General features: G+C 41.7%; 1 protein-coding gene across 4 annotated transcripts in view; it reads left to right on the top strand.

The window, feature by feature from the left end:
* Positions 1 to 9238: 9238 nt before the first annotated feature.
* The window catches only part of Klhl2 (kelch like family member 2), a 94343-nt gene continuing 79479 nt past the window's right edge, over positions 9239 to 24102 (top strand). For 2 of the 4 annotated variants that reach the window (XM_063234797.1, XM_005008092.4), the window contains exons 1-2: positions 9239 to 9411; positions 21419 to 21544. In XM_063234797.1, coding sequence (XP_063090867.1) covers positions 9386 to 9411; positions 21419 to 21544 — 152 coding nt within the window. In that variant the 5' untranslated portion in view covers positions 9239 to 9385. Of the gene's footprint in view, positions 9412 to 9773; positions 9793 to 21418; positions 21545 to 24102 lie in introns of those variants that run through there. The other 2 variants (XM_003479645.5, XM_063234798.1) reach the window with 2 other exon arrangements.

The raw sequence follows: 24102 nt of genomic DNA, 5'->3' as shown, positions 1-24102 counted from the left end.
CATTCCATATTAGTTATAAACTCATCAGTGGGCTAATCCACTGGTGAGCAGCCCACCCCCATGATCCAATCACTTCCCAAAGTTCCAAAGTACATGAGGCTTGGGGGAGTATCTAGATACAAACCACAACACAGTAGAAAACATCACAACCCAGTAAATATGTGTAAAAAATGAGATGCAAAAATTGCATTTCCTATGGAAACAAAATATTTCATGTTTGCTCAACTTAACAGTTACAGAGATACAACACAAACATACACAGGATACACAGGATCATACTATATATAGTGTTTTGTAGCTTACTTTTCTCTTTCAATGATATATCATCATTCTACACTGTATGAACCTAATGGTCCTACAGCAGCCACTGTGTGATGGTATTATAATAATATTTAGCCAGTTGCCTATTGTTCTATTTGGGTTTCTAATTCATTGTTATATAACTGTGCTATATTAAATATTCTAGTGGTTGACTCATGTGCATTTGTGATTACTTATTTAGGATAATTTCCTAGAAATGGATTCATTGTCACAGGGTGCCTCTGTTTTTTAAACATTTAAAACATTTGGTACACGCAAAACAACTTGTTAATCAATGCCCTTCCCTCTAAAATCCCAACTCCTAGCTCAATTTGTTTATTCAGCCAGATCAATCTCAGTAATGATTCAATATTTCAGAAGAGTGTCAGTGGTGCGGGGCACAGGGGCATATACCTGTAATCCTAGCTACTCAGAAGGCTGAGGCAGGGAGACTGTAAATTCAACGCCGCGCTGTACAACTGTACAATCCTGTCTCAAAAAAATAAATAAATAGAAAGGGGTATAGCTTGGTAGAAGTCAGCATGCATGAAACTCTGGGTTCAAATCCCAGTGCCAAAAATCTCAGTAATTTCTACTTTAATAGATGAATTTCAAACTACCTTCTACCCAAAGCTTGGGAAAATATCTTGCCTTGGCTATCCAACCTCCTCTATTATTCAATATCAGCAGGGCAGACCTATTTTGCTGTCAGATCCATAACTTGTATTTTTCCTCCCCCACTTAAGGAACTTGGTTCCTTTTCCTCTATACTAATATTAATCCTGTGTGTTCTCCAAAGTCCAGATCAAATTATATCTCTTCCAGAGAGTGTTACTGGGATAATCCTGCCCCAAAGTTATCTTTTCAAACATGAATCATATCCCTTTATAATTTTAGATATATACCTAAAATTTCCTTGGGGTGGGCAAGCTGTTTCTGGCACGTTAGTTGTTTTTTTTTTTTTTTTAAGTCTGCCTCCACAGCAAACACAGTGCTAAGTACTGAATCTTGGAAAGGATTGTAAAATTGTGCAATGAGCTACTGGAGAAAATTCTGGAATATTCCCTGAATGTCTTTAAAAATCAATCTCCCATGTGAAGTTAGGTAAATGGACTGGATGAGTTTGCTGAGTGGCTTCAGCCATACTTTTCTACGAATTTAATAATAATCAGTAATTAAATGTAAATAATTTTTACTTGGTCCTATGAAAAACACTTCCACTTATAATAAAAATCATTTGGTGTGGAATTCAAAGCAATAGGAAATCTCTCAAAGATGATTTAATCTCCACAATGACTGAAATAGTTGGTGGTCACATGACATGGACTTTGAAAATCCCATCAGTGAGGTTCCATTGCATATTTTTATTCATGGCTTATAATATGAAACAGAACTGATGAGCTTTAAAAGTATCCTAGACACTGAACATTTAAAAATCTTAGCTCATTTAAAAATACATAAATTATTTTCATTTTACCCCTCCCAAAGTATGATACTTCACTGTTCCAAAAATACCACGCATTTAAATAAACTGTAATTATGAACATATATAGCTTCTACAGTTAAAATTTAAAAATGGATTGTGCTAAATAAAATGCATATTGCTGCAATATTTAAATGTGTTTTAAAGTAAATCATTATTATGTGGATATATAAATTACTATGACCTTCAGAAGGCTTAATCATGCAAAAAAATAAACATGCAAAAAGAATAAAATTTCTGCACCTTTTGACCAACATATAATGAATAGATATTTATCACAACTTAGGTCTCCTAAAATCTCATTCACAGTCTTCTTACCAAGAGACTAGAATGAAAAATTATGGAAACAAACAGTACAGACTGGAAGACATGAAAAAGAGAATTTAGAAGTACTAAGGATTTCTGGCAATGTAAAGTCCAATTAAAAAGGAAACCAAACTTCTTGAGAGGTACTGGCTTTGAATTTTGTTCCTTAGGGTTTACAATAAAATTAAGATCTCCAAAAGGGTGGAGATGTGTGTGGGTAAGAGGAGAGAAGGTACTAGTGATCCTAGGCAGCGTATTACTTAGTGCATTAATTAAACTTCTCGTGTTCATGGCCTTTCCGATACTCACACAGGTTTAAATCCTGGATGTATTGGCAACTGGTGCCAAAGCCCTCCTTGCCTGGGTTCCCTGTAGCTACAGTAAATTGGGCACAAGGCCTCCTTAGCGGCTGCTAATGGTTGAAGGTACCATCACTACAGTTTGTTATGGTGTAGATCTAAATGTCCCCAAGAGCCTCATAGACTCACAGGTGGGACTTTTGAAGGGTGTTTGGATCATGAGGGTACTCTGCTCATCAGTGGGTTAACCCATAAATGAGTTCATGACTGAGCATCCTGTTAGGAGCTAGGGCCTAATTGGAAGAGGGGAGTCATTGGGCATGACCCAGAACAGTACATCTCCCTCCTCGGCTCCTCCTTTCTCTCTCTGCTTCCTGGATGCCATGATGTGAGCTGCTTTCCTCCATGGCAAGCTCTTCCACTGTACTGACCCTCCATTTAAGCCTACTGACCATGGACTGAAACTTCTGAAACTGTGAGCCAAAATAACCTCTCCTCCTTTAAATTATGGGTGTCAAATATTTCATCTCAGCCATCAGGAAGTGACTAAGACACAATTCATTCATTGAACAGGATTTGCTGACATGTGCCAGGTACCATGCTAGATCTAGGGGATATGATAGACCAAACAGATATCATGGAGCTTACATTCCAAAGGAAAGGACAGATAGTAAATGAAGTGATTAAGTAAATCACACAGTTTGTCATATTTGGTAAACCAGAATAGCTGTGTGGGAACATTGGTGGTGTGTGTGGGTGTTGGTAGCTGCAATTTAAAATGAAGTGGTGGTCAGTTTTTTCCCCCGTCTTTCATAGAAAAAATCCAATGTATCTAAGCATAATTCAGTTAAAATTGGCTTGAATCAGTTTGCCTCAGAAAATATGACTAGGAATATTTTTGTCATATTTTAATTTTAGTTGGTTTTTAACAAAGACCTCAAAATGGCAGCTCAGGTTCATTTTTAGTTCATTGAAGAATAGCTCTCATACATATGCAGTCTGGAGTCAATTCTATTTCTTGGGTTGGATTATTACCAAGATCTTAACATGGAAAAGGAAGAATTATGGCTGCCTCAGGAATTGACTAACCACTTATATCCTGCATTAAACATGCTTCTCTGAATTCAGAAGCTCACTAGGACCAGATTAAGAACTAGAAGGGATTTCTTGGCAAAGGATTCTTATAAAAATAATTTTAAGACTTGGGCTGAACTCAAGTTTTAGGATTTCTGTAGAAATTTAAGATATATTTTACATTATTATGTGAACAATTTGAACAAGTAACAGAAGAAATACCTGGAGGCTTGATCTCAAAAGGTCTAGAGTTTGGGAGGAATCTCCACTACTCTGCACTGCTCATTAGCAAAGTATGACATTCCCTTCACAGTTATACAGTAATACTGTACTCCTATTAATGAAAATCACAGTTCAATCGCAACTTATCATCAACAATTTTGTGATTAAAATAAGACAGAAGGCATTGGAATTCATTCTAGGAATGAAGAGAATAGGCAACACAGTATAAAGATATTACTTAGCTGATTTAATACCAATATAAAGTTATTCCATGTGTGAAAGCCATTTATATCGAAGTATAATCCACCAATCATTGTGTTAACTGGTATCAGATCATTTCTGTTTAGTAGGGCTGGAAAGAGGACACCAGAGACCGCACATGGTTAAGACCTAGAAATGAGAGATGTGTTGATTGATGCTTATAGGACAAAAGAGTGGTGAAAATGAGAAAGCCAAAACCAACTTATTTCACAATTTTGCTCAGGGTCTCTGCTACAAACAGTTGGCTGTGATGGACAAACAGTCTGTGAGGAGACAAACAGTCTGTGTGTGTATGCAAAATTATATATAAATAGTAAACTAATAATGCTTCTCATAATTTATCAAGACTTTTTACTTACTGACCCCCTCCCAGGACTGCTGACTGTGTAGAAGGATGTTAGTCTTAGATAATTCTGTAATGAGGTATTATATCAGCAGACTACATAAACAGATATAACCTTATACAAGTAAAAATAGATTAAATAAATTTCCTTTTCTTAAAACAGCACAGAAACTGCTTACCTGATACATATTAGTGTGAAACCTATTTCCGGATACCTCCTGAACTAATGCATACAGATTTTTTCAATTAAATTTCACAGCAAACAATTTGCCTACATTTCTTTGGTACTCTCAGGTACAGGGTTATGAACAGGTATATTGTACTAGAAATAAAGTTGGTATCTTACAGACTATAAAAACAAGGAAGTAAATACCTATAAAGGGAACTCAAGGAAATAAAGGACTCCTTCAAACAATGATTTTCTACTGGTCTGGAACTGAAGACTCACCTCACCTGGTTTGGCACCACACAACTTGCAATAAGCACCTTATTGAACTGACAAATCCATTTGTTAATAAGTCTCAAAAGAGTATTTTGAAATATATAAAAATATGTAATGTAAGCCAATTTCAAATCAAAAATATAAAAAAGCAAAAACCTACTTGAATGCATTTAATTTTTTAAAATTTTAATTTAATTTATTTTATTTTGGCAACTGCCGCCAAATCCCTCCCTTCCTGGGTTCCACGCAGCTGCAGTAAATTGGGCACAAGGCCTCCTTTAGTGGCTGCTAATGGTAGCAGGTATTGTCATTACAGATCTTTATGATTTTGGTTTTTTTTTTTTTTCTTGTCTTTTTGAGACAGGGTCTGTCTATGCAGTTCAGGTTCACCTTGAGTTCACTTTGTAGCACAGGCTGGCCTTGAACTTGCAATACTCCTCCTGCCTCAGTTTCCTAAGTGTTGGGATTATAGGCATGCGCCACCAAAACTTTTTATTTTAAAGAGAAAAAAAACAAGCAAAATAAAACAAAATAAAGCCAATCAAAGCAAAACAATGTAAATGATACTTCAAAACAAGATAATAGGAAATCAACAGCAGCTAAAATAATGCCTCTTGTCTTCAAAATAACTGCACACACCATCAGAAATAGGGAAATCAAACAAAACAGACCAGAATAGAACTAATAAAAACAAAACAATGAACACAATACTTTAAAACAAGGTAATAGTTAATCAAAATAGCTACCATAATATATCTTATCATTGAAATAACTGCCCATATCATCAGATATAACAAAATCAAACAAGACAAAACAAAATAAAACCAAACCAAACTAAATAATGAAAATGATACAGGACTTTAAAGCAAGATAATAGGGAACTACCAATGGCTACCCTTTAGAAGGTGACCCCCATAGATGCTAGCTGCCTATTGTTATACTCTAAATAGATGATCAGATTATTTAGGCCTGCAAAGTCAATGAAACACTGAACACTACAAGCATTAAGTTGTATTTCACTTCCATAGCTATCATCACAGCCTATGTTTCTCTGATCAGCTGGATGCTCACAGAGGGGTTTGGGTGGGGCAGACCTTGGCCTTTCTTGTTTCTCAGACCTTATGCAGGGAGGGGATACCATCTAGCTCCCCTTTCCCTGGCCCACACATGATGCTGACTCACAGGAAGTGGCTGGCTTCTAGTTCTCTTCCTGGCAGCCTGCTAATGGTGCCGACTAATTTAAATGCATTTTAGGCTGACTGTAGGACAGAAAATAAAACTTTCTAGAAGGTCTCCATCTTTTTTAGATTTTACTTTTATTTTTTAGAGACAGGTGTCCTGCTATGCTTTCCAAGCTAGCCTCCAATTCTTGAGTTCAAATGACTCTCCTGTCCCATGCTCCTTAGTAGCCAGGACTATAGACATACACCCCTTATGCCCTGCTTATTTTTCATGAGTGATTCTTTTGCATTTGCCTTCTTTCCATTGGAATTTCATATACAGCATCTAACAGCTTTATATGCTTCAGTAAACTGTTTTCTTTATTGGAGCAATTTTCAGTCCCCAAATCTTTGCTATTTGATGTGTTTGTGTCATTAGATTTATTGCAACATCCAATTTCAACTTGGCCTAAAAAATTTTGCCACCAGCTACTATCATGGACTTGGACTTATCTGTGTGGTTTCATCTTCTCTACAAATAATCTATGCTTGTCATTCAATTAGCGCTAGATTATGCTGATGGTTTAGATGATTTTAGATTATGTGTTTAAGGAACTGTGCTATATGAACAGTATGACAAATGGATGCACTTTGTGAAATCTTGTTTCTTGCTGGGGGGTAAAGGACTCATGTGAAGAAAGCCAAGGACTGGGGATGTAGTTTAATGGAAAAGCACCTATCTAGCATGCATGAGGCCCTGGATTTGATTAAATAAAATATTGAGGGTTGGATGGAGCTAAAAAGTTGAGCAGGGGGAGATCAGACCTCTCTGCATGTGCAGTAAGTTCTTTCACCAAAGGAAATGGAAATAAGAATTCCTAGGTGGCCTTGAGTACCTGCTCCTAAAAAGTTAGGGACTCTGACAACCCAAGGACAAATGCCAGCTTTCCCAGTATTGCTAGATTTGTGTTCATCCTGTTAAATACTTTTGTTTGCTTTTTCTGGCAAATGGAGAGACAAGGTTAAGTGTGCAGGCTGCATCTGGCCAAGGGCCAGTTTTGTGAAGTTACTTGGCTCACTTAAAGATGAAAATGGAAACTGCCCTCAGAAAGTGCTTCTGATCTTATGCAGGTCGCCTTGCATCTGAAAGCCAAAGGTTCCATCACTGTCTTTCCAAAACACAACAAAGGCTTAGTGTGGATTAATTAACATCTTCAAACTCTTTCAAGATCCTTAGATGAGACACTAAGCTTCATTTAGATTCTAGTCTAAATTGCTCTTCATCTTGTTGGAGAAAATGGGGTTGGCACAGAGAAATGGAACAGGAATGTGTACTGTCTTCAAAGCTATTAGGTGCCACCACGCTAGGATACTAGAGCCCTTGGGCTGACATTTAACTCGAAGCAAGATTGAGCTGTGTATGGATAAAAAAGGTACCCTTTCCCAGTTCATTTGTGAAGTCTGTAAATGCGGAGAGGGTTGGGTACACATTAGCATGCTAGCTAGGGAGACCTTAAGATACAAAAAAATGTGACAGGCAAAACTAACCCAGAGGAGTGTGTGAAAGGACCAGGGACTGAAGCATGGGCATTCTTGTCAGACTGACACACCTTCAGTTTTTATTATTTGGACATGCAACATTGGTTTGGAAGAAATGAAATGAAATGGTTGATCCTCTAGCCCTATTCACTTGCATGCATAGCAAGTCACACCATAAGTGTGCGCAGACCTATGCTATTTCCTTAACCCCAACTCCTAGCTGGGACAAGTATAACTGATGGGGTTAAAAAAAAAAAACAACTAATACATATTAAAAGTGCTTCCATTTACCCTTAGGTACTCTATTTTTATTGAAAATATTTCACTTAATTTTTAGAACAAATTTATAATTAGGGAGCTTTGTTATGGTCCTGAAGAAAACCACTGCCGACTACAGAGAAATAACTTACATGTTTGTGCATGATGGCTGCAGGTTGGCTCTAGGATATACAGACGTTAGCTCAGATGGAGGTATGCTAAACTATTTTTGTTTTTCTGCTCCAGTTCACTAGGGCACCATAATACTCCGCTGGACCTCTTTTGATTGCATAGGCTGTTTCTTCTCCATTTCCTTTGTGGAAACCTCATCATATTTTCTTCATGTTAGAGTGTCTCTGGGCTCAATTCTTGGTCATGTTCTTTTCTCTGGCTAATTATCTAGTTGCACTCAACCGCTCTGTGAGTTTACATAGCACCTGCATATTTACCACCTCAAGACTGATGTCCATCCCAGACACACACCTACTTGTATATACGTATCTCCATTTGGATGTCTGACAGAAACCTCAAATTTAGCGCGTCTAAACCCCAGTTCAGATCCTCCTCCAGGCAATCTGTTCTGCCCCAATCTCAGACAGGACAGCTTCCTTCTCCCAAGCTCTGATGGAAACCCTCGAGGGCAGCGCTGGCAGGGTAGACGGGCTGCAGCGCGTGTGCTGGGCACGTGTGAGGCCTTGGTTTTCACCCCTAGCACAAACAAACGAACAGCCTGAGCACCAGGGCCCCCAGTCAGGTTCCTCTGGGTGCACATTTCCTCATACGCACACCTACTCTATCAGCAACACAGGAGCGCTTTGTACTCCTGACTGCCTGGGAAGCCCAGCCCTTCTCTGCATCCCTCCAGCTCTAGCTCTCATGTCCCTCTAATTTTCATCGCATCCACAGTGTGTCCCGGTCTCCGGGCAAGGCCTCGGCCGCCCGAGCCGACGCGGGCCCCGCGCCCCTCGGCCGCCCTGGAAGGTCTCGGGCGGGGGAGGGGGAGCGCAGCCCCGTCGGGGGCGCCCAGGCCTGGGGCGCAGGCTACGGGGCAAGGGCGGCCGCATCTCCGCCTCACGGCCGCTCCGGGCGTCCCAGCCTCGCCGAGGCTCGCGCTCCCACGGCTGCCGAGCGGCCTCCCTGCGTCCTGAGCTGCTCGGCTCAGCGGCCGGCTCCGCTCGCATCTGAAAGAGACAGAGCCCGCCCCGCCCCGCCGGCGTCGCGGGGACCCAGCTCGCGCCCGCCCGGCTCGCGCCCGCCGCCCCCAGAAGCCGCCTCAGCGGCGGCGCGGCGGGAGGAGGAAGGGGAGGCGCCGGGGGAGGTGTCCTCGCTCGGCCGCCGCGGAAGGCCGCGCCGCCGTCCCGTCACGAACCCGGAAGTGGCCGAGCCGCGCGCTCCCTGCGCCCGCGCCTCCTCGCCCCGCTGCCGCCGCCGCTGCCGCCGCCGTCGTCCCCGACCCGTCCCCGACCCGCTGCCCGCACTCCGGCGAGGGAGTCGCGCAGCACGCGAGCGCGCCCGGCCGAGGGGCTATGGCCGCCGGGGCCGCCGCCGCAGGTGGTGGCGCGGCGTGAGGCGAGCGCGGCGCCCCCTCCGGGGCGGATGGCACGCGGCGCGGCGGGCGGGCAGTGCCGGCGTCCGCGGCTGGAATGGTGCTGGCGGCGGCAAGCGGTGTCTGCGTTCTGAAGCCCGAGAGGAGCCACAATGGAGACGCCGCCGCTGCCTGCCGCGTGAGTGAGCGGGCGGACGGCGGGTGGGCGCGCTGCGGCCGCTGCGGAGGAGCGCGCTGTTGCGGCGCCGGGGCTGCCCGGGGACGCCCGCCCGCCCGCTGGTGCCCGCCGCGGAGGACGCCCGGGGGCGGCGGAGGTGGGAGGTGCGGGGCGTGCAGAGGCGTGATGCCTGCAGTCCGAAATCGACCGCTACCCGAACTCCGAACTCGGGCTGGCGGGCTGTGACTTCCCACGCCGCCCAGGTTTTCCAGGGCGAGGGCTTTCCAGACCTGGGCGTTCTGGAGGCTTCGGGATAGGGCTGTGAGCGGGGCTTTGCCCGGGCTATGCGTCTCTCCCTGAAAGGCACCGGCTGCTGGTGCCCACCCCTTTCCTTAGGCGAAGGTAGGATGCGCGGACTCTGATTGAAAAAAAGGGAAACTGGGAAGTACCAGGCACCCAGTGTCTTAAATGCATTGATCTGAACGTTACTCTTTTCCACGAATTTCCAACTAAATCAGTATCTGAAGAGCTGTTATATGTCTGTAGCCGTTCAGTGCATGTGACCTCCTACCTGGCATTGCAGAACGTTTTATCTAGAAATCAGAGCATCTTCTGTTTCCTTGGTACCCGGAGCAAATTAGTAGTGTTATCGACCTGCCGAGCACAGGTGTCTTTTTTCCTTGGTGTTCAAATGCATTCAAGATCACTTGCAGCTAAATTACTTTCTAGAAATGATAGCTGGAAAATGACGTGTAAGTTACTGTTGTGTTATTCAGTGCCAGGATGTTTGCCCTTTTAAAAAGATATCTTGGTAAAAGTGGGTTGCAAATCTCTAGCAGTTTCGAAAATTGCAGTTTTGACCTGCTTTCCTTGGTTTAACCTTTAGGAAGGAAAGCCTTTTGCTTCTGACTTTTCTAGCCGCAGACAAACCTCATTCTCTAGGACGGTATTCCTTTTTATGGAGGGCTTATTCCTGGAGCCTTATCATTTTTCAGTAAGGTTTAGCTAGCTTCACTCCAAGGCGATTGTACCGCACCAGCTTGGGGGGGGGTACAGGATTTTGGCCAAAATACAGGTAATTTGGTTTGGGCTGAAAAAATATTTTTGATGTTAAATCCTTTTAGGAGAACGAATGGGATTCTGGAACTACAGTTTTTGAAAGTGCATTACAGAATTTTGAGCAGGAGTGGAACCGGTCATGGGGCTGAGGAAGTAGATTTTAAAACTTTTGACTTGCCCCCTGGCCTGATTAGAGAAAGCTCGGAGCTCAGCCGCTTCTTGAGGCTCTGTTCTTCAGGAGCTTGGGGAGGGCTCCTGAACCCCCAGGAGGTGGGATGCTGGATTGTTAGCGTCAGCAGCGTGTCCAAGCATAAGGGGGTTCTGCCTGGCTCAGAAGCACTTCCAGCAGGACATGGACTCCCATGGAGACGGCATGTCAACTTATAACGTGTAACACGGAGGTCCTCGTCTGTAGTAAACCTGTCCTGCTTTTATATCAATTCTCTGCAGTCTCCTTTTACTTCTGGAGCAAAGTGAACTCAAGCAACCAAGGATCTGAGGATGCGGGCTGGAAAGAAAGGTGTGGAAAAGCAGGCTCAGGAGGCAGTAGAGGCACAGAAAATGATTTAAATTGAAATAAAAAATGAATGAGATAGGTGTATGCTTGCTAATGATGAAAAGCTGAATCTTGGCAGATCAATGAATCGTAATTTTGATGTCCTGCACAGTTGTTTGGTATTGAGTCTCCATGGTGTTGGAACAACGCTAGCCTGAGATAGAAGGGAAAACCTGGAAGGCCAGCCCTGAAGAAAGAATTATCCAATCTTCTTTCAGTCACGGGTGGCTGAAGTATCTGACACTTTTTCATTGTTCAAACCCATATAATTAAAAATGCAAATAGATTTTAGTTTCATTTGGCCTATCTGAGGTTAACTCTTAATTCCAGAATTTATTATAATATCATTTTATCTTCCTGTAGGTCAGGAATAGTTCTTTCCTTCCCACCCTCAGGCATTTCACTTCCACCCCTAGGACTTCCTGCCTGGACAAGGGTGTTGGGTTTGAGAAATGCAGGATGTGTTTTGGGACGTGGCTTTGCTGGACCTCGCTGCTGGAGCAGGGTGGAACAGCGGCAGTGAAGTTATTGGGAGCAGTCAGCTTTTCAGTAGATTAGATTCTGAGCTTGAGCTTTATGGCAAAAAAAAAGTTTGACCTGGACTTCAGGTGTGTTGCGTCGTGTGATTGGAAGCAGACTGAAAATTCTCTGTGGGTCTGCTTATTAACTTACTCAATCTGCAAACATTTGAATGCCTGTCTCTGCCTGACATTGTGTGGAGTGCTTTTGTTTGTGCTGCCCCCCCCCCCATTACTCCAGCTGGCTTCAAATTCATAGTCTCCAGCAATTTACCTCTTTCAGCCTCCTGGGTCTAAAAGGATGTGCTACCACACCCAGCTTCCTGTGTTTTTTAATTTTTTTTAACTAATTAATTAATTTTTAGGGACCAAGCTTCCATTGTTCTCCAGCCCCGCTAGCGCTGGCGTGTCCTCCTTTGACCTGTGTGGCCATTGTCTGGAAGGGTGGCAGATGTCTGTCCAGGATTCCTCTTTCCTCAGGCCAGCCTCTTTGACCTGTTTTTGATCTCTTGTGCTTTTTCTACTTCTTAACAAGTTCTCTCCAACCTCTTAAAATTCTTGTGCTGCTTGTCCCAGGATTTCATAGTTCTCTTTCTATTTTTTTTGCATCATCGAGTATGGGTAGCTTTGAGAGTCTGTTGCGATTTGGGATCTGGGTGATAGGAAGATGGTGTGACATTTGCTTCTAGTCAAACCTGAACTACAGTGAGATACCTATCAGTAAGAGAGATTCAGGTAGCAAACTGCGGGATATAAAAGGAAGTATAAACTGATCTGCCCTGACCTTAGGAGTGTTGTACACATCCCAGGTTTTATAGTTACTTGGGCAAAGAATTTCCAAAATTACTGAGTTGTAGAAAGACTGAGGTAAAAGACCCAGTGTATCCCATTGACAATCCCTCCTTGAACTGTTTTTTGGCCCTTATTTTCTTACTGACTCCTTTATCACAAGTTGGTGTACTTTCTGCTGGTCTTGCTCTTTTGATTTCTTTCACAATGTCAAGCAAATCTGTCTCCAAGACAGCTGTATCTGTTTTCTAGTCCCCAAGTCTACTTTACTGGTCTTACTGTCAGACCCACTCTACCGTGGACAAACCACTTGTTGGCCATGCACAGAGGGATTCAGGCAGCAGCGGAGTGGTTGGGTTAGAGAAGAGGTTCTCTGATTTTTGGATTTTTTCTATTTTAAAGATAGTAAAATCCAACAAAACAAGACAGAACAAAGCCAATCAAAATAGTGCAGCAAAATTGGTACAGAACTTCGAAGCAGGATACCAGGAAAATAGCAATAGCTACCGTAGTATATCTTGTTATTGTCACAGTAGTTGTCCATCAGGTATAGCAAAATCAAACCAAAAACAAAACACAGTAAGACCAATCAAAACAGAATGTTGAATAAAGCAAAAGCAATTTATCAGAACAAAGCAAAACGGTGAAAACAGTATTTGACTTCAAAGAAAGAAGGAAATCACTCACATTTGCTATATTGCATATGGTCATCCTCCTAAGAGATGTTCAGACTGTTGACTCCAGGCCTGCAAAATCAACCAACCGTACAAATATTTAATTGCTTTATGTACCTTAGTTATTATCAAGTCAGCCTGTCCTCTTGATTTTTGGATTTTACAGACTTGTTTTTTAAAAAAAAAAAATCCAGAATTGTTAGACACCAACTGAGAATTATTTTCTTGTTTTGCCAAGTAAAGTAATTATTGACAAAATGATAACTAGCAATTATTACCATCTTTTTATGGAAGAAAAGGCATTTCAACACCACTTGTTAAATACAAGGAAGGGTGTAATCTCTGGAGTAAAGGATGGCCCTTAAATTGAATGAATTTATTTTTATGAAAACTTGTTGCATTGTCCTCATTTTGTCACAGATAAGTGAAAAGTGGAACTGTGACTGGAACTGTGACTTAATGTTCTGCGCAAGATTGAATTGCCAGGAATTTGGATTCTTGGGGAGAATTACTCCGGTACTTGTTTGTCTTTTATACAGAGAACCTGGGTGTATTCTTGATTTTGTGTATATAAATTGGGCATCTGATATCTTAGGCAGATCATCTTTTGAAATAGGCCAAGATGTTTAAAATATGATATTTAGAAGCAGTGATAGCTCACGAGGTAATAGGGAAAGAAGACATGGATCAGTATGTGTTGAAGAAAGTGTTCTCTTAGGGACAATTTGGAAGTGCGTTTGGCACTTGAAAAGTGGAGCCTGGAAACAGGTAGCATTTATGCGGTAGTTTCTGATGCTGGGAATGTATCCCTCCACTCTCTAAAAAGCCAAGACCTCTTGTTTCTTGTTTCTGATTCACATTTTGTATTGCACAAGGCAGGCATTCAGTGCATATTAAGAACTCTTGTGTGGTCCCTCTAGCTCTGTGCTAGAATTGTTCATGAAAACTAGTGAACTTCTTTTCTAAGATCAGGCAGAAGGTTCTTTCAGGGTAATACAGAGGGAGGAAAATTGCTTTTCAGGTGCTTTTCTGTTATGATTGTCAAATTCCAAATTATTTACTGCTTATTAGGAGGCAATTCCGATTTTTTATCCTTATTTATTGAGTGCCTGCTGTGGTTACAGCTTTGTCTCAGAAAACAGAATAAAGCCCTTTTCCTCATGGTTGAGACTTGGAAAAAAAATCTGGAACAATACTGATAGTGCCCAAGTACTAGAAAGAAAAATAAAGCAGTTTAAGGAGACAACTGAACGGAGCGCTGTGGCTCGGGTAGGGTCTGGGCGTCTACCCAGGTGAAGCCGGAAGGGAAGGAGGGTGGCCAGGTAGAATGGAGTGCAGGCTGCTTACAGCTGGCCCCAGGTTATTGCTCTTTGCAGTGGGCCTGTGTGCTTTCTGTGAAGTGGACCCTGTGCTTTCGTCTACTTAGGATTATTGGTGTTTGCTAAAACACTCTTCAGCTAGTTCTTTTCATTGATTCTGCCTTGAAAAACAAGCCCTTGCTTTTCATGACACTGCTTATTCTTGGTTTCCTCCTTTGGTTTTTAGGTTGCTCAATGTGGTCTGAGCCTTTCATTGCTTCATTTAGCTTTATAATAGTCTTACAGTATAGGTAGGCCTTTTATTATTTTCAGCCGAGGAAAGTGAGTGAGGTTGTAACTTTCCCAAGTTTATAGGTATTGAGAAACTGGGACTTGACTCTTTCTGTTGCATGCACTTTCTCGTCTACTTTTCATGGCAGACGTGTAGTTCACAGAAGTAGGCCTTGGCCAGTTGTTTTTTCAGTCTTTTAATGTCTACCTCATGGCTCCATCTGTATCTTAAGTCTGTGAGCAGATCTGTGCTTTGGTCTGCAGTTCTGAGCTTGCCTTATCATGAGCCAGGATTCTCCAGCTGTTTCCCCTAGCTTCCATTCTCCTGTTGGCAGTTAAAACAACTTGGAGTTTCCCCAAGATTCAGTTTGAGCCTCATCTTCTTTACAAGTATTTCCTATTTATTCCAACTCATTCTAGATTATTGTTGTATTCCAATAAAAATTGCAGCCTGTAATCCTGCACCTGTGTACTAATACGTGCCATTCCTTGTGTTTTGGGATCTAAAGTTAGATCTAGGAAAGTGAAGAAAGAGTGGGTTAGCCTCTCTCTGTTCCCTTCGCCTGCCCAGTCCCAGGCTTGCAACACTTACTATATTTGATGTATTGACAATTGTGGTAATTTTCAGTATTGCTAGTAACCTTGAATTGAAAGTTGCAATTAAAGTTAAAGGCAGCCAATAAAGTCAGTAATAATATTTCTCCATATTTAACTTAACCCTTAACCTGAACATTTCTGAACTTTGTGTTTATGTTTATATGGTGTTTGATGCTTATATAGTTCTCTAAGATAGTAGTAGGTGAGGTTGTTTTAAGTGATCAGTCTGAGCCCAGTGGGACTGAGCAGGTGCTCCAGGTCACTTGCTTGGTATTTGACTTGGGTAGGATTACAGCTGAGTTCCCTCACCTGATTCTGGTTCCCTTTAGTATCTCTTTGTACATTTGCTAGAAAATGTAGCCCATGAACTGAACTCCCAGTGATACTGTGCCCCTTCTTACCATCCGAGTGATGGCAGTAATAGGACAAGAGACAAAAGAGCAGAAATATGGCTTTTAGTATATGTGCTAAGTGAAGTGAGCACTAGAAATGACTGATAAAAGACCCACAAACACCTGAAGTGGATTGGCAGCCTCCGTTTCCTTAGTTTAATACTTCATAAATCTTCCACTCTGACAGAACTGTGTTGTTTGTAAGATATTCTTTAAAAGATTGATTTATATAAGATATCCTTGTAAACAATTTTTTTTTTTTAATTGGTACCGGGGATTGAACTCATGACCATGCACTTGCAAGGCAGTCGCTTATGTGGCTCAGCTAAATCCCCAGCCCCTAAGACATGCTTTTATATTGGTCCCTTTCCGAAGTAATTGTCACTGTCAGGGACAAAAAGTGCCTGATTGTGCTCTGTCATGTAGGTGGGAGGGAGAGAGCAGGAGTTGAACTGAAGCAGAGCTTTTTACAGCTCTATTGTTCTACTATCAGAGAACAATTATACAAAGCTTCCATCAACCTTTCCTTCTCAGCTGGCCCAGCCACCACCTCCTGGAAGGCTTCTCCACAGGCTTAGAAAGCCACTCCAGGAGCCCTGGGAGGAGAAGGGAGCAAATCCACACCTCCCTCCTGCCTGCCTTCCGTGGTCTCTGGTTTTCATTGCTGATCCACTTTAGCAAAGTTGGGTGTTTCTAGTTTTTCTAGATGTTTCCTTCCCAGCTGGGAATTCAGAAATACAGCTTTTTTCTAAAATAATATATGTATTATGCCTGTGCTCCGTGGTATCTGTGAGATATTTTGTGATTTGATGCAGGATAGGAAGTTTTTCTCTTACAAGATGCTTCATACTCAGGTTTACTAAGAGTCTGCGTACTGAAGATAAAATCTGAGGTCTGTTTTTCCCTCTTACACTGCTGGGGATTGACCTGGGTTCTTGTGCATGTTGAGTGTGTACTACCGTTGAGCTGCATCCCCTGCTCAGACCAAGTCACATGTCCATTGGATATTGACTTTTTTTTACAAAGCTGTGTTTATTTGGCAATATGACTGTATATTTGTACATTATAAATTGTCTACTGGCTCTGTGCCTTAAAAAAGTTTGAATTCCATTGACTTGAAAATTTGCCTTTACATAGTTGTAGCAATTGAATCCATAATCCTAGTGAAAGGATTTTGCCCTGAATGGGAAGCTGCAGCGGTGGGAGGTTGGGAGGCGAAATGATGGGGCTCTATCTTGAGGTCACCTTCCCAGCCCGTAGGCAATTTACCTGTGGCACGAAGTGAATTCCAATGGGCTACCAGTGCATCAGTAATGCCCCTTAGGTACCAACTCAAACCTAAGCTATATGTATGCCCCCACACCATGGGTCGGGCAGAGAGAAAGCCAGACCCCGGAGGTCATGGAGTCTCTTTCCGCATTCTTAAAATAAAGGCCACTTTTATTCCATATTTATTTTCCTTTTAGCCACACTGAAAATTCTGTCACCTAGCCATCAACCAAAATGTGTCCAGTTGGAGAAACAGAGTCTGACTTCACAGCCTCTAAGTGATGTGGTTGTTTGGTTACAGTAAAAGATGTGGGAGCACCAGGAGTGATGGCACACGCCTGTAATCCCAGCACTCAAGAGGCTGAGGCAGGAGGGTTACCATGAGTTTGAGGCCAGCCTGGGCTACAGAAGTGAGTTCAAAGCCAGGCTGCACTACACAGCGAGACCCTGGCTGTGTGGGCCCTCTTTGTTGGGAAAGCATAGGACAACATGACGGGCCCTCGATAAGATACTGGTTATTTACTTCAGATGTGCTGGGCTGTGCACGGCAGCAGTGTTACTAAGATTCCAACTTCTGAATGCAAATGAGCAGGGAAGACAACAAAAAAATAGGAGAAATATTATAAAGTAATGGGGGAACTTCAAAGCAGTACAGCATGGATGGTGACTTTGAAAACAACAGCTGCCGATGTGAACTTGGCAGAAATTTGTGAATAATGGTGGGTGACTCACTGCAAGCAGGAGAATCTTGCAGCTTTTGAGGTGAACAGGCAGAGGGGAGAGTAGAGATGGTGGCCATACAGGGGGCAAGTGTTAATGTCCAGAATGTGATGATGTCCTTGGCCCCCAGTTAAATTTGGCAGCTGGATCAGTCCCATGCATTGCACCATTGTTTCTACCAGAAAAGCCATACACAACCCATATTTTCTTAAGCGTTTGTTGTCAGTCTGTGCTGATTGTCCCTGCGGTGGGAGGTAATCGGGGTGTTGAGGCCTATTACAGCGCTTATTTTTTGTGGTTGTTTTAAAAATCATCGCTACTCCCAGAAATGCTATCATTCTATACATTTGGTCTTAAAGACATTTGTCTGACTCTTCAGGTGAGGAATGGTTATGTGTAGTTTGGAGAAATCACTGGAGTTATTCCCTTCCACTGAAAATCACTGTTCCAAAGCGAGTAATAAATAGCTCAAGAAATTATACCTCATTCTTAGTGTCCACAGAAAATTATTATTGCTGGGCTTTGTTCCATCTTGTTCTCTTTGTTTTCAACAAATCAAATATAATCTTTAAAAGAATTATAACACTAGACTTAAGCCTTTAGCAGTTTATGAAATCTTGACTGCTTGAGGGAAACAAACATGCTAGAGTATTAATTTTCCTCCTTCCTGGAAGTTTAGTTACTGTTGGTAGTATGTTCGTAGGCTGAGAAGCCAACCTTTCCCATAGCCAGGAGTTTGTGGAAGTCATAGGAGGAAGGCTGTGGGGTTACCTCCCATAAAGCATAGCAGTATCTGGAATCCAGGCCCAGAGATACTAGCTTTTATATGTTTTCATAATGATAGGTGACTGGATAATTGTCTTGCAATGTCTTGCAAGACTGGTTGTAGAGTGTGGAGTTGGAGAAAAACTTTCCAAGTGAAAGAACTTTGAAAAAGTGCTTCCTTTTGATATTTTAAGAAAGGCAATTCTGAGAATGTGAGGTTTGTTTCGAGGGCTTGCGCTTTATTTCAGAAGGGAAGCTGGGCCGTGTAGTTCCCTGCTGGTCTGACTTAAAGGGTAACCTTCTTACCTCCCACTTAGCTTCGTGTTCCTAGTGTATATACGTTTTTCACATCTGTAGTTTTAGATGTGATGTCATTTTCTATTACTCAGTTTTGCTTCTGAATGAGAGGCCACTAACTCAAAGCTACATCGGAAATGGGAAATTAGGGAAAGGGCATCAGTGTTGAAAATAGAACTGTGTGCAGCAGGGGTGCTGTATGTCTGAGTGGCTCTCAGGTACAGTGAATGCGTAAAAAGAAAATTCAGTGCTACTTCTTACTTTTTTAAGTCTTTGAATAAAGAGGTTTTTTCTTTGCAGGGTTTCTGGAGTACATCAAAAGAGAAAAACTCAGGAGCTGCAAATAGCTTTAGGAGGGCACTGATACGAGCGTTGTATTGGTAACTGCCTTAAAGTGCTAGAATGCCGGAGTTTTAATTCCTAATTTCTTATACAAACTTCCACTCTAGACTTTTAAATGGCAGTGTTCTTTTTTGGGTAGAGTTGCTTTTGCTTCTGCTGTGTGCATTGAAAACTCTTCTGTGAGAGTTTTGCTAATCCTCAGAGTAATATTTTTCCTCTGTTGTAATTCCTCAGTTACTAAACTAGAAACAGATATTGATGAATATTGTCTTGCTGTCATGTAGGCATCCACTGTGACGTGGCTGGAAGTTGGCATGGCGTCCATACAACTACGCAGTTTCTCCTTTACCTGAATTCCCATTGTTTGCTTTACAGTGAGAATGTGTGCTTTACACTGTAGTGTTTCCCCAGCCCCTTCCTCCAGACATAAATATCCTTTCCTTTTTGGGTTCTAGACTTGCCAGACTTTCTCTTTCTCATTCTCTCTGGCTCGCTTGCCTGTTCACTCAACACTCTTGTCTATAGCTCAGTCTGGCCTTGAACTCACAGTGGTCCTCTTGCCGCAGCCTCCTGAGTGCTGGGATTACAGCATGTGCCTCCCAGGCCCAGCCAAGACTTTCCCTTTTTAAGTTGTACACAGCACTACACACATACCTCAAAAGTTCGTGGAGCTGGGGGTATAGCTTAGCAATACAAGTGCCTACCTGGCAAACACAAGGTCCTGAGTTTGATTCCCAGTGCCAAAAAGAAAAAAAATTCATGGTTTGTTGTGGGTACTTCCTCATTCTCCCATTCCATTTGTGACCTTTCTTGTGGCAACACCTTATGCAAATTCAGTTATTAGTGGGTCTCCCAGCTCCTGGGACATGCCCTAGTGATTCTGCCCTCCACACCCTCCCACTGGTAGTCTTTGGTCTAGATCTGTCCTCTCAACTTGGGCTTCTCTATTCACTCTGTTTAATACAGGAAATTATACCCCTTCACTACATCACCCCACACTCCTTACCGTCTTTTCCCAGCCCTGCCTTTTCTTTTTCCTGTAGGGCTTACATTTTCTATCCTGACATCTACTTTAGTGACTGCCACAATTATTGCCAGCCTCACCCCCTGGACAGGCAAGCGTTGTGAGCACAGGATCTTTACTTTAGTCACTGATGCATTCGTTCTAAAGGAAAGGAAGGAAAGTACAGAAATGAATGATTATTGCTTGTTCCTTGTACAATATCACAAATGTGGTTTTTAAAGATTTACTTTGGTATCTCAGCTCTCTTTTATTTAATGTTGTTATTGAGGTATAATTTGTATACTGTAAAATCTATCCAAAATTATTGTATAAAATGGTGAGTTGTAGTTCAGTTATAGAGTTGTGCATCTGTCACTTCAGAAGTTTCCTTGTGTCCATTATTTGCAGTTAATTTACCACCTTGCCATCCTATACTCCAATGTTGGCAATTTTTGTTGACTCCATATTTTGAAAAAATGACTTACTTAACGATACTAATACAGCCTTGTGCTCTTGAAAACTGTGAATTTAAGCTGAGAACAGTGGCATGCCTATAATTGCAGCTGCTTAAGAAGATGAAGGAGGAGCCTCACAAGTTTGGGCTAGCTCAGGCAATTTTACTGATACCCTATCGCAGAATTAAAAAATAAAATTGTTGGAGATATAGCTCAGTGGTAGAGCTCCCCTGGGTTCAATCCCAGTGCCAGAAAAAAAAAATGGTAAGCTTATCTATGAAATTAAATACCATTGTTTAATGTAGGAAATAATGTTGAACATTAGTGGAGTGTCAGGCTGGGCACAGCCTTACCTAACTGCTATTTACCAAGTTATCCAAACTAGTTTTTATTCCTCAATGTCTTTATCCATTAAATGGGGATAATGATAGTAATTAGCCTACAGAGTTATTGTGAGAATTATAAGTAATGAAAGTGCAAAGATGTATTAGTAAAAAACAGAAATTGGAAAACAGTGGAAATAAACTAAACATGATGGGTATATGGTTAAATATTTAAACATAGGCTGCATGGGGTAAATAATCCTTGCAGATAGAAACAAAATCTGACTCAGATTCGTTGTGAAGTTTGTGTGAAATATGTATCATACACTCTCTTGTGTGACTCTAGCAGATTGTAAAAGCTGGTTAATTTCTACCAGAGAACATCATTTTTCAACATTTCTATCTGGTGATATCTGCTAAGGCATTTTTCCTGAATTTTCTGTACTCACCTTTGGCAGAACTTTGACAGCAGGGTGGTAATTACCTACACACTTGAAACCATCCTGACCATCAGAAAGTGTTCAAATTGCCCTAATGTTACATTAGGCTTTTTGGGGAGACTTCCTCTAAATGAGTAGAGGAGGGTGGCATCAGTTTATCTCTTGCAGTGTGATAACCCAGTATTAAATTATCTTTAATAAGATCTTTTTCTGTTTTTTGTTCTTTTCTTTTATGTACAGATGCACAAAGCAGGGTCATCAGAAGCCTCTCGATTCAAAAGATGATAATACTGAAAAACACTGCCCAGTGACAGTGAATCCTTGGCACATGAAGAAAGCCTTTAAAGTCATGAACGAATTAAGAAGGTATGGTTGCTTTTGTGCACATGTAATCATCAGTCTTTTCCCTTTATTTTTCAGCTATCTAGTGAGTATAACCTCCTTCTCCATCATTGTTGCTTTTGTTTGATGAGGAACATCAAAAGATTTTTCTACAAGCTTTTCAAAGTGGGAGAGAGAGAGAGAGAGAGAGAGAGAGAGAGAGAAATAGAGAGCGAGTGCTTAGTGGTAGAAGTGCATGCGTAAGGCTCTGGGTTCGATCCCCAACACTGCTACATGGTAGGGAGAAGCATATAATTTATCAGTAGTGTAGATGGTATAGGACTCCTTTCCAATAAGTTAACACTAGTTACAGACATTAGTAGAATGAAGGCATTGGCTTTCCAAGACTTAGTGCAAAAAGGATGTAAAATGTTTTATTAATAATTCTTTAAATAATGGTTATACATTAAATAACAGTATATTGTGTATTTATGTTAAATTGAATGTTATTATTGACAGTAATTTTATTTTTTGCCTTCTTCCATATGATCACTAGAAAATTGTGACTTGCATGATATTTCCACAAGAAGTACTGATCTAGGGCTTCTTATAGAGATTATGGAAGAAACGTCTAGAGAACTGAAGTTCTCTTTTTGGTGGTGATTATTGCTGGCAGCAGTAGTAACCTGCCTGCTGCTAAGGTAATTTTCGAGTATATTAAGGGCCACTGAAAATATTGAATGTGATTGAATAATTAAAGGTAGATAGCTTTGGATCTGTTTTCTTAGCACTTTGTGTAAAATTCACTCTTCTTCTGAGGTGGGAGGATCGTTGTGAGTTTGAGACCAGCCTGGGCTACAAGTGAGCTCAAGGTCAGTCTGGACTGCATAGGGAGACCCCGTCGCAAAAAAGACAAAAAAAAAAAAAGATTTACTCTTCTTCAACATTCCTTTTATGAAAGTGCTGTATATATGTGAAATGCTGAAAGATTGGCTAAGAAGGAAGTGACTTACACTTTTCCTTAATCTTTCTGTGCTAGGACTCACTAAAAGCCCACATTTTAGGTCCCTCACTTACTTTTTTTCTTCTTCAGTTAACTGAATCAGTATTTGTCCACTAGGCACTGTAGGTACGGTGATGGGTGCAAACAGATATGACTGCTACCCTCATGGGAGTTACGCTTGCCCTCAGGAAACAGGCATTAATCAGAAGAGGACAAAGACAAGTACTTGAGTATAAACTGTCATGGCAGTAAGGGGGGCTGCCTGGGGTTATGAGGGTGGATGACAGTGATCAGGAAAGGGCCGTTGAGAGGACCGGAGTAGTTATGCTGAGATCTGGTAGTAAGGAGGTATGGGGTGAAGTCAGGCTCAAGTGGGAGATACCCGACCGTGTTCTTGCTTGAGGAGTGCAGGGCTGGTGCTGGGAAGAAGCCTCCTGAGAGGCTGGGATGGGATGAGAGGGCCAGCCTGCCTGCCGCCTGACGTGCTGCACTTCATCAGGGGCTGCCTGGGGCCAGCCGTCGGGGAGTTTTAAGCAGGAATGTGCCATTTGTATTGGATCACACCAGTATAGAAGTGGACCCTGCTGCAGAGTAGCAGGGTCTACTTGGAATGGAAAGAGACAAGAAAATGCATTGGAGAGAGAAATCAAATATTGGTTCATTGGATTTGCTTCCTACTACTGCTCTGACAACATTTTCAAAATGAGGGTTTTACTTATTTTGGGGAAAGAATAGATAGCTGCGTGTTTTAAAATGTATTGTCTTTGGGACCTACCAGGACTGGTTTTATTTTTCAAGTGTCTTCCTCTTCCTCACTTAAACTTCATAGCCAAATCTGAGGTTTTTTTTTTTTTTTTCTTTCATTTTTATCGTTACCAGGGATTAAACTCATGACTGCTTGCAAGGCAGGTGCTTATGCCACTGAGCTAAATCCCCAGCCCCTGAGTATATTTTTTTAAAAAATCTCTGACAAAGCCTGTTCCTTGTACCTGAAAATCACCAATTACTTCCTGACCTTGTATCAGCTTCCTGTTGCCAAGCAGCAGCAGCTGAGAGTAGTTTCCTGACTGCTGGGAAGAAGAACTTCCTTGTTCTCACCCTTGTGCTCTGGAGCTGTAAGCTCAGGCTGGTTAGTAGCTGTACACTAGAGAGTGTGCTTGTGAACCTTGAACTGATGGAGGTACAATCTGAGGAGTAAAAGTCACCTTAACTATACTTGTGTAAGATGTGGCTGTGCAAATAAAAATGGGAGGGAAAGAGCTTTATAAAACTGAAGTTACAGAATTACATTTTTTATTTTGATTTTTAATTTTTTAATTTTAATTTTTTAAATCTACCCATCTACCTTCAGAACTCACTCCAATTTTAATTTTTATTTTAATTTTATTTACATTATATTTATTTTGAGATAGTCTTGCTACGTAGCTCAGGTTGGCTCTGCACTTGGTATGTAGCTCAGGCTGTCCTTTAACTTGTTATCTTCCTGCCTCAACTTATTGAGTGGTGGAGTTACAGGTGTGCCACCTGTACCCGCCTTTTTTTAAAATTTAAAATGATTTTTTATGTTTTAATTTAAAATTGTTTTATAAAAAAAGAACAA

The sequence above is a fragment of the Cavia porcellus genome, unplaced genomic scaffold (assembly GCF_034190915.1).
Source record: "Cavia porcellus strain 051 isolate PalLab524CR breed Dunkin Hartley unplaced genomic scaffold, mCavPor4.1 scaffold_24, whole genome shotgun sequence".
Classification (NCBI taxonomy): domain Eukaryota; kingdom Metazoa; phylum Chordata; class Mammalia; order Rodentia; family Caviidae; genus Cavia; species Cavia porcellus.
The sequence above is the reverse complement of the archived record's forward strand: the minus strand, read 5'-3'. Positions and strand labels throughout refer to the sequence as shown.